This window comes from Salvelinus fontinalis, chromosome 3 (assembly GCF_029448725.1).
Source record: "Salvelinus fontinalis isolate EN_2023a chromosome 3, ASM2944872v1, whole genome shotgun sequence".
NCBI classification, from domain to species: domain Eukaryota; kingdom Metazoa; phylum Chordata; class Actinopteri; order Salmoniformes; family Salmonidae; genus Salvelinus; species Salvelinus fontinalis.
Genome location: NC_074667.1, coordinates 75219716 through 75234833, shown reverse-complemented (window position 1 = coordinate 75234833; position 15118 = coordinate 75219716). Strand labels below are relative to the sequence as shown.

General features: G+C 43.2%; 1 protein-coding gene across 3 annotated transcripts in view; it reads right to left on the bottom strand.

The window, feature by feature from the left end:
- Positions 1–15118, bottom strand: part of LOC129851467 (interleukin-17 receptor D-like) — a 66144-nt gene that overhangs the window by 20095 nt on the left and 30931 nt on the right. For all 3 annotated transcript variants that reach the window (XM_055918025.1, XM_055918024.1, XM_055918026.1), the window contains exon 3: positions 14452–14577. In XM_055918025.1, the coding sequence (XP_055774000.1) occupies positions 14452–14577 (126 nt within the window). The remainder of the gene's footprint in view (positions 1–14451; positions 14578–15118) is intronic.

Below are 15118 nucleotides of genomic sequence, written 5' to 3'. Positions count from 1 at the left end.
ACCATCATCCTCCTCAACATCAACATATTACCATCCTCCACATCAACATCAACAACATATTACCATCCTCCACATCAACATCAACAACATATTACCATCATCCTCCTCATCATCATCAACAACATATTACCATCATCCTCCTCAACATCAACAACATATTACAATCATCCTCCTCAACATCATCAACAACGTATTACCATCATCCTCCTCATCATCATCAACAACATATTACCATCATCCTCCTCAACATCATCAACAACATATTACCATCATCCTCCTCAACAACATATTACCATCATCCTCCTCATCAGCATCAACAACATATTACCATCATCCTCCTCAACAACATCAACAACATATTACCATCATCCTCCTCAACATCATCAACAACATATTACCATCATCCTCCTCATCATCATCAACAACATATTACCATCATCCTCCTCATCATCATCAACAACATATTACCATCATCCTCCTCAACATCATCAACAACATATTACCATCATCCTCCTCAACATCATCAACAACATATTACCATCATCCTCCTCATCAACAACATATTACCATCATCCTCCTCAACATCATCAACAACATATTACCATCATCCTCCTCAACATCATCAACAACATATTACCATCATCCTCCTCATCATCATCAACAACATATTACCATCATCCTCCTCAACATCATCAACAACATATTACCATCATCCTCCTCAACATCAACAACAACATATTACCATCATCCTCCTCATCAACAACATATTACCATCATCCTCCTCAACATCATCAACAACATATTACCATCATCCTCCTCAACATCATCAACAACATATTACCATCATCCTCCTCATCAGCATCAACAACATATTACCATCATCCTCCTCAACATCATCAACAACATATTACCATCATCCTCCTCAACATCAACAACAACATATTACCATCATCCTCCTCATCAACAACATATTACCATCATCCTCCTCAACATCATCAACAACATATTACCATCATCCTCCTCATTAGCATCAACAACATATTACCATCATCCTCCTCAACATCAACAACATATTACCATCATCCTCCTCAACATCATCATCAACAACATATTACCATCATCCTCCTCATCATCAACATATTACCATCCTCCACATCAACAACATATTACCATCCTCCACATCAACATCAACAACATATTACCATCATCCTCCTCATCATCATCAACAACATATTACCATCATCCTCCTCAACATCAACAACATATTACAATCATCCTCCTCAACATCATCAACAACATATTACCATCATCCTCCTCATCATCATCAACAACATATTACCATCATCCTCCTCAACATCATCAACAACATATTACCATCATCCTCCTCAACAACATATTACCATCATCCTCCTCATCAGCATCAACAACATATTACCATCATCCTCCTCAACAACATCAACAACATATTACCATCATCCTCCTCAACATCATCAACAACATATTACCATAATCCTCCTCATCATCATCAACAACATATTACCATCATCCTCCTCATCATCATCAACAACATATTACCATCATCCTCCTCAACATCATCAACAACATATTACCATCATCCTCCTCAACATCAACAACAACATATTACCATCATCCTCCTCAACATCATCAACAACATATTACCATCATCCTCCTCATCAACAACATATTACCATCATCCTCCTCAACATCATCAACAACATATTACCATCATCCTCCTCAACATCATCAACAACATATTACCATCATCCTCCTCATCATCATCAACAACATATTACCATCATCCTCCTCAACATCATCAACAACATATTACCATCATCCTCCTCATCAACAACATATTACCATCATCCTCCTCAACATCATCAACAACATATTACCATCATCCTCCTCAACATCATCAACAACATATTACCATCATCCTCCTCATCAGCATCAACAACATATTACCATCATCCTCCTCAACATCATCAACAACATATTACCATCATCCTCCTCAACATCAACAACAACATATTACCATCATCCTCCTCATCAACAACATATTACCATCATCCTCCTCAACATCATCAACAACATATTACCATCATCCTCCTCATTAGCATCAACAACATATTACCATCATCCTCCTCAACATCAACAACATATTACCATCATCCTCCTCAACATCATCATCAACAACATATTACCATCATCCTCCTCATCATCAACAACAACATATTACCATCATCCTCCTCATCATCAACATATTACCATCATCCTCATCAACAACATATTACCATCATCCTCCTCATCAACAACAACATATTACCATCATCCTCCTCATCAACAACATATTACCATCATCCTCCTCATCATCATCAACAACATATTACCATCATCCTCCTCATCAACAACATATTACCATCATCCTCCTCATCAACAACATATTACCATCATCCTCCTCATCATCATCAACAACATATTACCATCATCCTCCTCATCATCATCAACAACATATTACCATCATCCTCCTCATCATCATCAACAACATATTACCATCATCCTCCTCATCATCATCAACAACATATTACCATCATCCTCCTCATCAGCATCAACAACATATTACCATCATCCTCCTCAACATCATCAACAACATATTACCATCATCCTCCTCATCAACATCAACAACATATTACCATCATCCTCCTCAACATCATCAACAACATATTAACATCATCCTCCTCAACATCAACAACATATTACCATCATCCTCCTCATCAACATATTACCATCATCCTCCTCATCAACATATTACCATCATCCTCCTCATCCTCCTTAACAACATTTTACCATCATCCTCCTCATGGAACTCATGCTGTAGGGGCTGGGCACAGTCAGACAGGATGGAACTCTTGCTGTAGGGGCTGGGCACGGTCAGACAGGATGGAACTCATAGTGTAGGGGCTGGGCACAGTCAGACAGGATGGAACTCATAGTGCAGGGGCTGGGCACAGTCAGACAGGATGGAACTCATGCTGTAGGGGCACAGTCAGACAGGATGGAACTCATAGTTTAGGGGCACAGTGAGACAGGATGGAACTCATAGTTTAGGGGCTGGGCACAGTCAGACAGGATGGAACTCATGCTGTAGGGGCACAGTCAGACAGGATGGAACTCATAGTTTAGGGGCACAGTCAGACAGGATGGAACTCATAGTTTAGGGGCACAGTCAGACAGGATGGAACTCATAGTTTAGGGGCACAGTCAGACAGGATGGAACTCATAGTTTAGGGGCACAGTCAGACAGGATGGAACTCATAGTTTAGGGGCACAGTCAGACAGGATGGAACTCATAGTTTAGGGGCACAGTCAGACAGGATGGAACTCATAGTTTAGGGGCACAGTCAGACAGGATGGAACTCATAGTTTAGGGGCACAGTGAGACAGGATGGAACTCATAGTTTAGGGGCTGGGCACAGTCAGACAGGATGGAACTCATGCTGTAGGGGCACAGTCAGACAGGATGGAACTCATAGTTTAGGGGCACAGTCAGACAGGATGGAACTCATAGTTTAGGGGCACAGTCAGACAGGATGGAACTCATAGTTTAGGGGCACAGTCAGACAGGATGGAACTCATAGTTTAGGGGCACAGTCAGACAGGATGGAACTCATAGTTTAGGGGCACAGTCAGACAGGATGGAACTCATAGTTTAGGGTCTGGGCACAGTCAGACAGGATGGAACTCATGCTGTAGGGGCTGGGCACAGTCAGACAGGATGGAACTCTTGCTGTAGGGGCTGGGCACAGTCAGACAGGATGGAACTCATGCTGTAGGGGCTGGGCACAGTCAGACAGGATGGAACTCATAGTTTAGGGGCTGGGCACAGTCAGACAGGATGGAACTCATGCTGTAGGGGCTGGGCACAGTCAGACAGGATGGAACTCTTGCTGTAGGGGCTGGGCACGGTCAGACAGGATGGAACTCATAGTGTAGGGGCTGGGCACAGTCAGACAGGATGGAACTCATAGTGCAGGGGCTGGGCACAGTCAGACAGGATGGAACTCATTGTGTAGGGGCTGGGCACGGTCATACAGAATGGAACTCATAGTTTAGGGGCACAGTGAGACAGGATGGAACTCATAGTTTAGGGGCTGGGCACAGTCAGACAGGATGGAACTCATAGTTTAGGGGCACAGTCAGACAGGATGGAACTCATAGTGTAGGGGCTGGGCACAGTCAGACAGGATGGAACTCATAGTGCAGGGGCTGGGCACAGTCAGACAGGATGGAACTCATAGTGCAGGGGCTGGGCACAGTCAGACAGGATGGAACTCATTGTGTAGGGGCTGGGCACGGTCATACAGAATGGAACTCATAGTTTAGGGGCACAGTGAGACAGGATGGAACTCATAGTTTAGGGGCACAGTCAGACAGGATGGAACTCATAGTTTAGGGGCACAGTCAGACAGGATGGAACTCATAGTTTAGGGGCACAGTCAGACAGGATGGAACTCATAGTTTAGGGGCACAGTCAGACAGGATGGAACTCATGCTGTAGGGGAACAGTCAGACAGGATGGAACTCATGCTGTAGGGGCACAGACAGACAGGATGGATTCTACATTCCTCCTCCTTGTCTGTAGTACAGGTCAGACAGACAGGATGGATTCTACATTCCTCCTCCTTGTCTGTAGTACAGGTCAGACAGACAGGATGGATTCTACATTCCTCCTCCTTGTCTGTAGTACAGGTCAGACAGACAGGATGGATTCTACATTCCTCCTCCTTGTCTGTAGTACAGGTCAGACAGACAGGACGGATTCTACATTCCTCCTCCTTGTCTGTAGTACAGGTCAGACAGACAGGATGAATTCTACATTCCTCCTCCTTGTCTGTAGTACAGGTCAGACAGACCTGACTGATGAGCAAGGGTTTCGGGCCAAAACATGATAAAGGCACAAATAAAGTGAAGAACCATGTAAAGATAAACACATTTTACTATCCTTGTGGGGTCTTAAAATTTATTTTCATTCAAAATCCTATTTCCCTAACCCTAACCACTAACCCCTAACCCTAACTACTAACCCCTAAACCTAACACTAACTAATAACCCTAACCCAAACTACTAACCACTAACCCTAACTACTAACCCCTAAACCTAACCCCTAACACTAACTAATAACCCTAACCCTAACTACTAACGCTAACTACTAACCACTAAACCTTACTACTAACACTAACCCTAACTACTAACCCTAACTACTAACCCCTAAACCTTACTACTAACCCTAACTACTAACCCCTAACCCTGACTACTAATCCTAACCCTAAATACTAATCATAACCCTAACTACTAACCATAACTACTAACATAACCCTAACTTCTAACCCCTAACCCTAACTACTAACCATAACTACTAACATAACCCTAACTTCTAACCCCTAACCCTAACTACTAACCATAACTACTAACATAACCCTAACTTCTAACCCCTAACCCTAACTACTAACCATAACTACTAACATAACCCTAACTTCTAACCCCTAACCCTAACTACTAATTGTGACACGAACCCTAACCCCTAAGCATAACCCTAAATGTAACCCTAATATAGATTTTGTCTTCGTGGGGATATGGGAGAAATCCCCTCTTGGTAGAATTTTCCTTGTTTTACTATCCTTGTGGGGACATTTGGTGATTTCCGGAACCCACGAGAATAGTAATATACACACACACACACGCACACACACACGCACACACACACGCACGCACGCACACACGCACACACACACACGCACGCACACACACGCACGCACGCACACACGCACGCACACACACGCACGCACACACACGGTCAGAGACCTTTTTTCTTCCTTTTTATGAGAGACCATAATATGAACCAGCAGGAGAAAGAGGCTGTGCCCTGGGAGAGTACTTGACATGGGTTCAAATACTATTTGCAATCTTTCAAATACTTTGAGTATTTGTTTTAATAATAATAATACTATATGTGATTTATATAGCGCTTTGCAAGGACCCAAAGTAGCGTTACAATTGTAGAAACTAAACAAACAAAAAAACAGATGAAAAAACAGAACAATGCCAGATTAACAACAGGAAGAGACAGAGATGAAAAAACAGAACAACGCCAGATTAACAACAGGAAGAGACAGAGATGAAAAAAACAGAACAACGCCAGATGAACAACAGGAAGAGACAGAGATGAAAAAAACAGAACAACGCCAGATTAACAACAGGAAGAGACAGAGATGAAAAAACAGAACAACGCCAGATTAACAACAGGAAGAGACAGAGATGAAAAAAACAGAACAACGCCAGATTAACAACAGGAAGAGACAGAGATGAAAAAACAGAACAGCGCCAGATTAACAACAGGAAGAGACAGAGATGAAAAAACAGAACAACGCCAGATTAACAACAGGAAGAAACAGAGATGAAAAAACAGAACAACGCCAGATTAACAACAGGAAGAGACAGAGATGAAAAAACAGAACAACGCCAGATTAACAACAGGAAGAGACAGAGATGAAAAAACAGAACAACGCCAGATGAACAACAGGAAGAGACAGAGATGAAAAAACAGAACAACGCCAGATGAACAACAGGAAGAGACAGAGATGAAAAAAAACAGAACAACGCCAGATTAACAACAGGAAGAGACAGAGATGAAAAAACAGAACAACGCCAGATTAACAACAGGAAGAGACAGAGATGAAAAAACAGAACAACGCCAGATTAACAACAGGAAGAGACAGAGATGAAAAAACACAACGCCAGACTAACAACAGGAAGAGACAGAGATGAAAAAACAGAACAACGCCAGATTAACAACAGGAAGAGACAGAGATGAAAAAACACAACGCCAGACTAACAACAGGAAGAGACAGAGATGAAAAAACAGAACAACGCCAGATTAACAACAGGAAGAGACAGAGATGAAAAAACAGAACAACGCCAGATTAACAACAGGAAGAGACAGAGATGAAAAAACAGAACAACGCCAGATTAACAACAGGAAGAGACAGAGATGAAAAAAACAGAACAACGCCAGATTAACAACAGGAAGAGACAGAGATGAAAAAACAGAACAACGCCAGACTAACAACAGGAAGAGACAGAAATGAAAAAACAGAACAACGCCAGATTAACAACAGGAAGAGACAGAGATGAAAAAACAGAACAACGCCAGACTAACAACAGGAAGAGACAGAAATGAAAAAACAGAACAACGCCAGATTAACAACAGGAAGAGACAGAGATGAAAAAACAGAACAACGCCAGATTAACAACAGGAAGAGACAGAGATGAAAAAACACAACGCCAGACTAACAACAGGAAGAGACAGAGATGAAAAAACAGAACAACGCCAGATTAACAACAGGAAGAGACAGAGATGAAAAAACACAACGCCAGACTAACAACAGGAAGAGACAGAGATGAAAAAACAGAACAACGCCAGATTAACAACAGGAAGAGACAGAGATGAAAAAACACAACGCCAGACTAACAACAGGAAGAGACAGAGATGAAAAAACAGAACAACGCCAGATTAACAACAGGAAGGGACAGAGATGAAAAAACAGAACAACGCCAGATGAACAACAGGAAGAGACAGAGATGAAAAAACAGAACAACGCCAGATGAACAACAGGAAGAGACAGAGATGAAAAAACAGAACAACGCCAGATGAACAACAGGAAGAGACAGAGATGAAAAAACAGAACAACGCCAGATGAACAACAGGAAGAGACAGAGATGAAAAAACAGAACAACGCCAGATTAACAACAGGAAGAGACAGAGATGAAAAAACAGAACAACGCCAGATGAACAACAGGAAGAGACAGAGATGAAAAAACAGAACAACGCCAGATGAACAACAGGAAGAGACAGAGATGAAAAAACAGAACAACGCCAGATGAACAACAGGAAGAGACAGAGATGAAAAAACAGAACAACGCCAGATTAACAACAGGAAGAAACAGAGATGAAAAAACAGAACAACGCCAGATTAACAACAGGGAGAAACAGAGATGAAAAAACAGAACAACGCCAGATTAACAACAGGAAGAGACAGAGATGAAAAAAACAGAACAACGCCAGATTAACAACAGGAAGAGACAGAGATGAAAAAACAGAACAACGCCAGATTAACAACAGGAAGAAACAGAGATGAAAAAACAGAACAACGCCAGATTAACAACAGGAAGAAACAGAGATGAAAAAACAGAACAACGCCAGATTAACAACAGGAAGAGACAGAGATGAAAAAACAGAACAACGCCAGATTAACAACAGGAAGAGACAGAGATGAAAAAACAGAACAACGCCAGACTAACAACAGGAAGAGACAGAAATGAAAAAACAGAACAACGCCAGATTAACAACAGGAAGAGACAGAGATGAAAAAACAGAACAACGCCAGATTAACAACAGGAAGAGACAGAGATGAAAAAACACAACGCCAGACTAACAACAGGAAGAGACAGAGATGAAAAAACAGAACAACGCCAGATTAACAACAGGAAGAGACAGAGATGAAAAAACACAACGCCAGACTAACAACAGGAAGAGACAGAGATGAAAAAACAGAACAACGCCAGATTAACAACAGGAAGAGACAGAGATGAAAAAACAGAACAATGCCAGATTAACAACAGGAAGAGACAGAGATGAAAAAACAGAACAACGCCAGACTAACAACAGGAAGAGACAGAAATGAAAAAACAGAACAACGCCAGATTAACAACAGGAAGAGACAGAGATGAAAAAACAGAACAACGCCAGATTAACAACAGGAAGAGACAGAGATGAAAAAACACAACGCCAGACTAACAACAGGAAGAGACAGAGATGAAAAAACAGAACAACGCCAGATTAACAACAGGAAGAGACAGAGATGAAAAAACACAACGCCAGACTAACAACAGGAAGAGACAGAGATGAAAAAACAGAACAACGCCAGATTAACAACAGGAAGAGACAGAGATGAAAAAACACAACGCCAGACTAACAACAGGAAGAGACAGAGATGAAAAAACAGAACAACGCCAGATTAACAACAGGAAGGGACAGAGATGAAAAAACAGAACAACGCCAGATGAACAACAGGAAGAGACAGAGATGAAAAAACAGAACAACGCCAGATGAACAACAGGAAGAGACAGAGATGAAAAAACAGAACAACGCCAGATGAACAACAGGAAGAGACAGAGATGAAAAAACAGAACAACGCCAGATGAACAACAGGAAGAGACAGAGATGAAAAAACAGAACAACGCCAGATTAACAACAGGAAGAGACAGAGATGAAAAAACAGAACAACGCCAGATGAACAACAGGAAGAGACAGAGATGAAAAAACAGAACAACGCCAGATGAACAACAGGAAGAGACAGAGATGAAAAAACAGAACAACGCCAGATGAACAACAGGAAGAGACAGAGATGAAAAAACAGAACAACGCCAGATTAACAACAGGAAGAAACAGAGATGAAAAAACAGAACAACGCCAGATTAACAACAGGGAGAAACAGAGATGAAAAAACAGAACAACGCCAGATTAACAACAGGAAGAGACAGAGATGAAAAAAACAGAACAACGCCAGATTAACAACAGGAAGAGACAGAGATGAAAAAACAGAACAACGCCAGATTAACAACAGGAAGAAACAGAGATGAAAAAACAGAACAACGCCAGATTAACAACAGGAAGAAACAGAGATGAAAAAACAGAACAACGCCAGATTAACAACAGGAAGAGACAGAGATGAAAAAACAGAACAACGCCAGATTAACAACAGGAAGAGACAGAGATGAAAAAATAGAACGCCAGATTAACAACAGGAAGAGACAGAGATTAAAAAACAGAACAACGCCAGATTAACAACAGGAAGAGACAGAGATGAAAAAACAGAACAACGCCAGATTAACAACAGGAAGAGACAGAGATGAAAAAACAGAACAACGCCAGATTAACAACAGGAAGAGACAGAGATGAAAAAACAGAACAACGCCAGATTAACAACAGGAAGAAACAGAAACATAAAACAAAGAGAAGGGAAAGGGTGATGTGTCAGTGTCTGAGTGAGCGAGCAGGTGCGTCTTAGCCTGTCTGGAATGCCAGGTGGGCAGGATTTGCACTTTTAGCACTTCTCGATTGATTCATAGCAACAGGCAAGCTTAAGCAAGCACAGCTACGCTTTATAAATAGATTTGAAATAGCATTTGAACCCATGTTTGCAGAGGACAGGAGGGAGGGTGTCTGCGTGCCAAGGGAGCATTCCCGTGCCCTTCAAAGTGTGCCAGCGCACCTCCCTGTTAATTATGTTTCTGCTTTATCAGTCCGAGGCAACAGCAGAGGCAGAAAACACACATTCCCTGTGGCTCCTGTTACCTCGGTGGGGAGCGGAGGCTCCGTGTATGTGTGTTCAAGCTGAGGAGCTGAAAGAGCCTCCTCTTTGTGGTGGCTGTAACTACACACCTCCTCCTCTCCTCTACCTCCACACAGATACCATCAGTCTCACCGTCAACACACACAGAGAGAGAGAGAGAAAACTGGGAAGAAAAAGCTGTCGGACTGGTTAGGTTGTCTGTCTCCAGGCATGTTTTTGTCCTGGGGCCGGAAGCTTCAGCTCCCTCCCTCCTCCCCCCCCCCCCTTTCTTTCGCTCTTATCCTTTTATTTTCCTCCATCTATGTGAAACCCTCTACCTGAGCAGTGTCCCAGGGATTAACCCCCGGAGAACAACAAGCTGCATTGTCCTGAGGATCAGCCAAGGCTTCACTTTACCAAGTTCAATAGCGCCTCAGCAGACGGAAGCAGAGGAGGCCTCCCTTTCTCTTAGTCTTGCTCTCTCTCTGTCACACAGGCACAGATCGCGTGCAAACAGAGACAGTCAAGACAAACACACAAGCGAACACACACACACACACACATTCCTTCACAGACAAATCACAGCTTTGTTGTGTAGGGTATGGATCTCTTCCCTGTCAGGGGCCTGCTGGGGAGGTAACCTGGGTATTTGATCAGGACCAACAACACAGGGCTGGGGGAGGTAACCTGGGTCTTTGATCAGGACCAACAACACAGGGCTGGGGGAGGTAACCTGGGTCTGTGATCAGGACCAACAACACAGGGCTGGGGGAGGTAACCTGGGTCTGTGATCAGGACCAACAACACAGGGCTGGGGGAGGTAACCTGGGTCTGTGATCAGGACAAGCCCAACACGACAACAAAGGGCTGGGGGAGGTAACCTGGGTCTTTGATCAGGACCAACAACACAGGGCTGGGGGAGGTAACCTGGGTCTTTGATCAGGACCAAACACAGGGCTGGGGGAGGTAACCTGGGTCAGTGATCAGGACCAACAACACAGGGCTGGGGGAGGTAACCTGGGTCTGTGATCAGGACCAACAACACAGAGCTGGGGGAGGTAACCTGGGTCTGTGATCAGGACAAGCCCAACACGACAACACAGGGCTGGGGAAGGTAACCTGGGTCTGTGATCAGGACCAACAACACAGGGCTGGGGGAGGTAACCTGGGTCTGTGATCAGGATCAACAACACAGGGCTGGGGGAGGTAACCTGGGTCTGTGATCAGGACCAACAACACAGGGCTGGGGGAGGTAACCTGGGTCTGTGATCAGGACCAACAACACAGGGCTGGGGGAGGTAACCTGGGTCTGTGATCAGGACCAACAACACAGAGCTGGGGGAGGTAACCTGGGTCTGTGATCAGGACCAACAACACAAAGCTGGGGGAGGTAACCTGGGTCTGTGATCAGGACCAACAACACAGGGCTGGGGGAGGTAACCTGGGTCAGTGATCAGGACCAACAACACAGAGCTGGGGGAGGTAACCTGGGTCTGTGATCAGGGCAAGCCCAACACGACAACAAAGGGCTGGGGGAGGTAACCTGGGTCTGTGATCAGGACCAACAACACAGGGCTGGGGGAGGTAACCTGTGTCTGTGATCAGGACCAACAACACAGGGCTGGGGAGGTAACCTGGGTCTGTGATCAGGACAAGCCCAACACGACAACACAGGGCTGGGGGAGGTAAACTGTGTCTGTGATCAGGACCAACAACACGACAACACAGGGCTTTGAAGATTAGCCTTTTCTCTCTTCTCCTCTCCTCTCCTGTTCCCAAACCTCTTTCCTCTACAAACTCTACTCCCTTCAACCCAGCCTGCCCTGAAATACTGAAGATAAACATAAACCACTCCTGTGTGTCACCAGGCGTAGAAAGCAAACACACACATGCACATACCAAGGTTTTAAAATGTTATGGTGTCTCCCAAATGTAATGTGATCTATCGAAAACAATTTAACAGTTACACAATTTTTCCCTCCCTATGAATGACTGCTCAAATCTAATCACAGAGGGACGTTTTTCATCTCCAGTCCATAACTACTCTAGAAAACAGCTAACTTCATACAATTCCACACATTTTCCCATAGAACAAAGAGAAAAATGTGCAGGTTTATAGCTAATCTCATGCCGGGGGATGCTGCGGTGTGTAGCACGCCAGTGAGCATAGCTGTACATACTAGAGGTCGACCGATTAAATCGGAATGGCCGATTAATTAGGGCCGATTTCAAGTTTTCATAACATTCGGGAATTGGTAATTTTGGACGCCGATTTTTACAATTTTATATATATTTATTTTTTTACACCTTTATTTAACTAGGCAAGTCAGTTAAGAACACATTCTTATTTTCAATGACGGCCTAGGAATGGTGGGTTAACTGCCTTGTTCAGGGGCAGAACAACAGATTTTTACCTTGTCAGCTCAGGGATTCAATCTTGCAACCTTACGGTTAACTAGTCCAACGCCTGTTACGCGAATGCAGTAAGAAGCCAAGGTAAGTTGCTAGCTAGCATTAAACTTATCTTGTAAAAAAACAATCAAAATCACTAGTTATAACTACACATGGTTGATTATATTAATAGTTTATCTAGCGTGTCCTGCGTTGCATATAATCGATGCAGTGCGCATTCGCTCCAACGTGTATCTAACCATAAACATCAATGCCTTTCTTAAAATCAATACACAGAAGTATATATTTTAAACCTGCATATTTAGCTAAAATAAATCCAGGTTAGCAGGCAATATTAACCAGGTGAAATTGTGTCACTTCTCTTGCGTTCATTGCACGCAGAGTCAGAGTATATGCAACATTTTGGGCCGCCTGGCTCATTGCGAACTTATTTGCCAGAATTTTACGTAATTATGACATAACATTGAAGGTTGTGCAATGTAACAGGAATATTTAGACTTATGGATGCCACCCGTTAGATAAAATACGGAATGGTTCCGTATTTCACTGAAAGAATAAACGTTTTGTTTGAGATTATATTTTCCGGATTCTACCATATTAATGACCTAAGGCTTGTATTTCTGTGTGTTATTATGTTATAATTAAGTCTATAATTTGATAGAGCAGTCTGACTGAGCGATGGTAGGCATCAGCAGGCTCGTAAGCATTCATTCAAACAGCACTTTCGTATATGTCATTTGTCATTTGGCAGACACTTTTATCCAAAGTGCGTTTTGCCAGCAGCTCTTTGCAATGCTTCAAGCATTGCGCTGTTTATGACTTCAAGCCTATCAACTCCCGAGATTAGGCTGGTGTAACCGATGTGAAATGGCTAGCTAGTTAGCGGGGTGCGCGCTAATAGCGTTTCAAACGTCACTCGCTCTGAGACTTGGAGTAGTTGTTCCCCTTGCTCTGCATGGGTAACGCTGCTTCGAGGGTGGCTGTTGTCGTTGTGTTCCTGGTTCGAGCCCAGGTAGGAGCGAGGAGAGGGACGGAAGCTATACTGTATCACTGGCAATACTAAAGTGCCTATAAGAACATCCAATAGTCAAAGGTATATGAAATACAAATCGTATAGAGAGAAATAGTCCTATAATATTTATAATAACTACAACCTGAAACTGCTTACCTGGGAATATTGAAGACTCCTGTTAAAAGGAACCACCAGCTTTCATATGTTCTCATTTTCCGAGCAAGGAACTTAAACGTTAGCTTTCTTACATGGCACATATTGCACTTTTACTTTCTTCTCCAACACTGTTTTTGCATTATTTAAACCAAATTGAACATGTTTCATTATTTATTTGAGGCTAAATTGATTTTAGTGATGTATTATATTAAGTTAAAATAAGTGTTCATTCAGTATTGTTGTAATTGTCATTATTACAAATAAATTAAATAAAAAACGGCTGATTAATCGGTATCGGCTTTTTTCGGTCCTCCAATAATCGGTATCGGCGTTGAAAAATCATAATCGTTCGACCTCTAGTACATACCTCATACCCAGAGGTCCTGGGCATCTACTTTATTTCATCATGGTGAACGTTCTAATTCCATAGACAGTGCGGGTGTAGATGGCTTGGTTACATACCCAGAGGGCTGCTCATCCAGTGGACCACCACAGCAGCCTGGCTGTCACAGGAGAGGTGGCTGAACGTCACATTGTTCACCTCATAGATGGCATGCTTCCCCAATGGGCTCCAGTTCACAGAGCAATCTGGCGGAGAAGAACAGAGGAGAGAAGAAAGAGGACGTATCACAATTAGACTATGTTAAAAGACAGAGAGGAGAGAAGGTTGATGAACATAGATAAAAACTATTTTCAATTTCAAAACAACCTTTATTAACAGAAGCAGAAGCCCTTCCGACCTCATCTACCACACAGATAACCCACCTCACACCACAGATCACAACAGAGAGAGAAGAGAAGAACGAGGATGGATCAGAGAGCTCAGAACATAGAGTATGGTTAAGATGGAGAGTTCAGAACAGAACAGGGCTCCCTGGGTGAAGGCTGATGGACGTGACTGATGGACGGGAACGGCTGGGTGGGACTGATGGACAGGTGGGTGGGTGAGATTCTCTCTGAGCCAAGCCTGGGGAAGAGAATGTGCAGCCATGCAAGGAGCTGTCCCCTCTGCTCCGCTCCCCTCCTCTCCTCTCCGATCTCTTTTGTTAATGATCCCTATGTCCTCTCTTCTCTCTCAGGTAGAGGAAGAGGAGCAGCGGGCTGTATCACACACGCCCCCTGGCTCTGA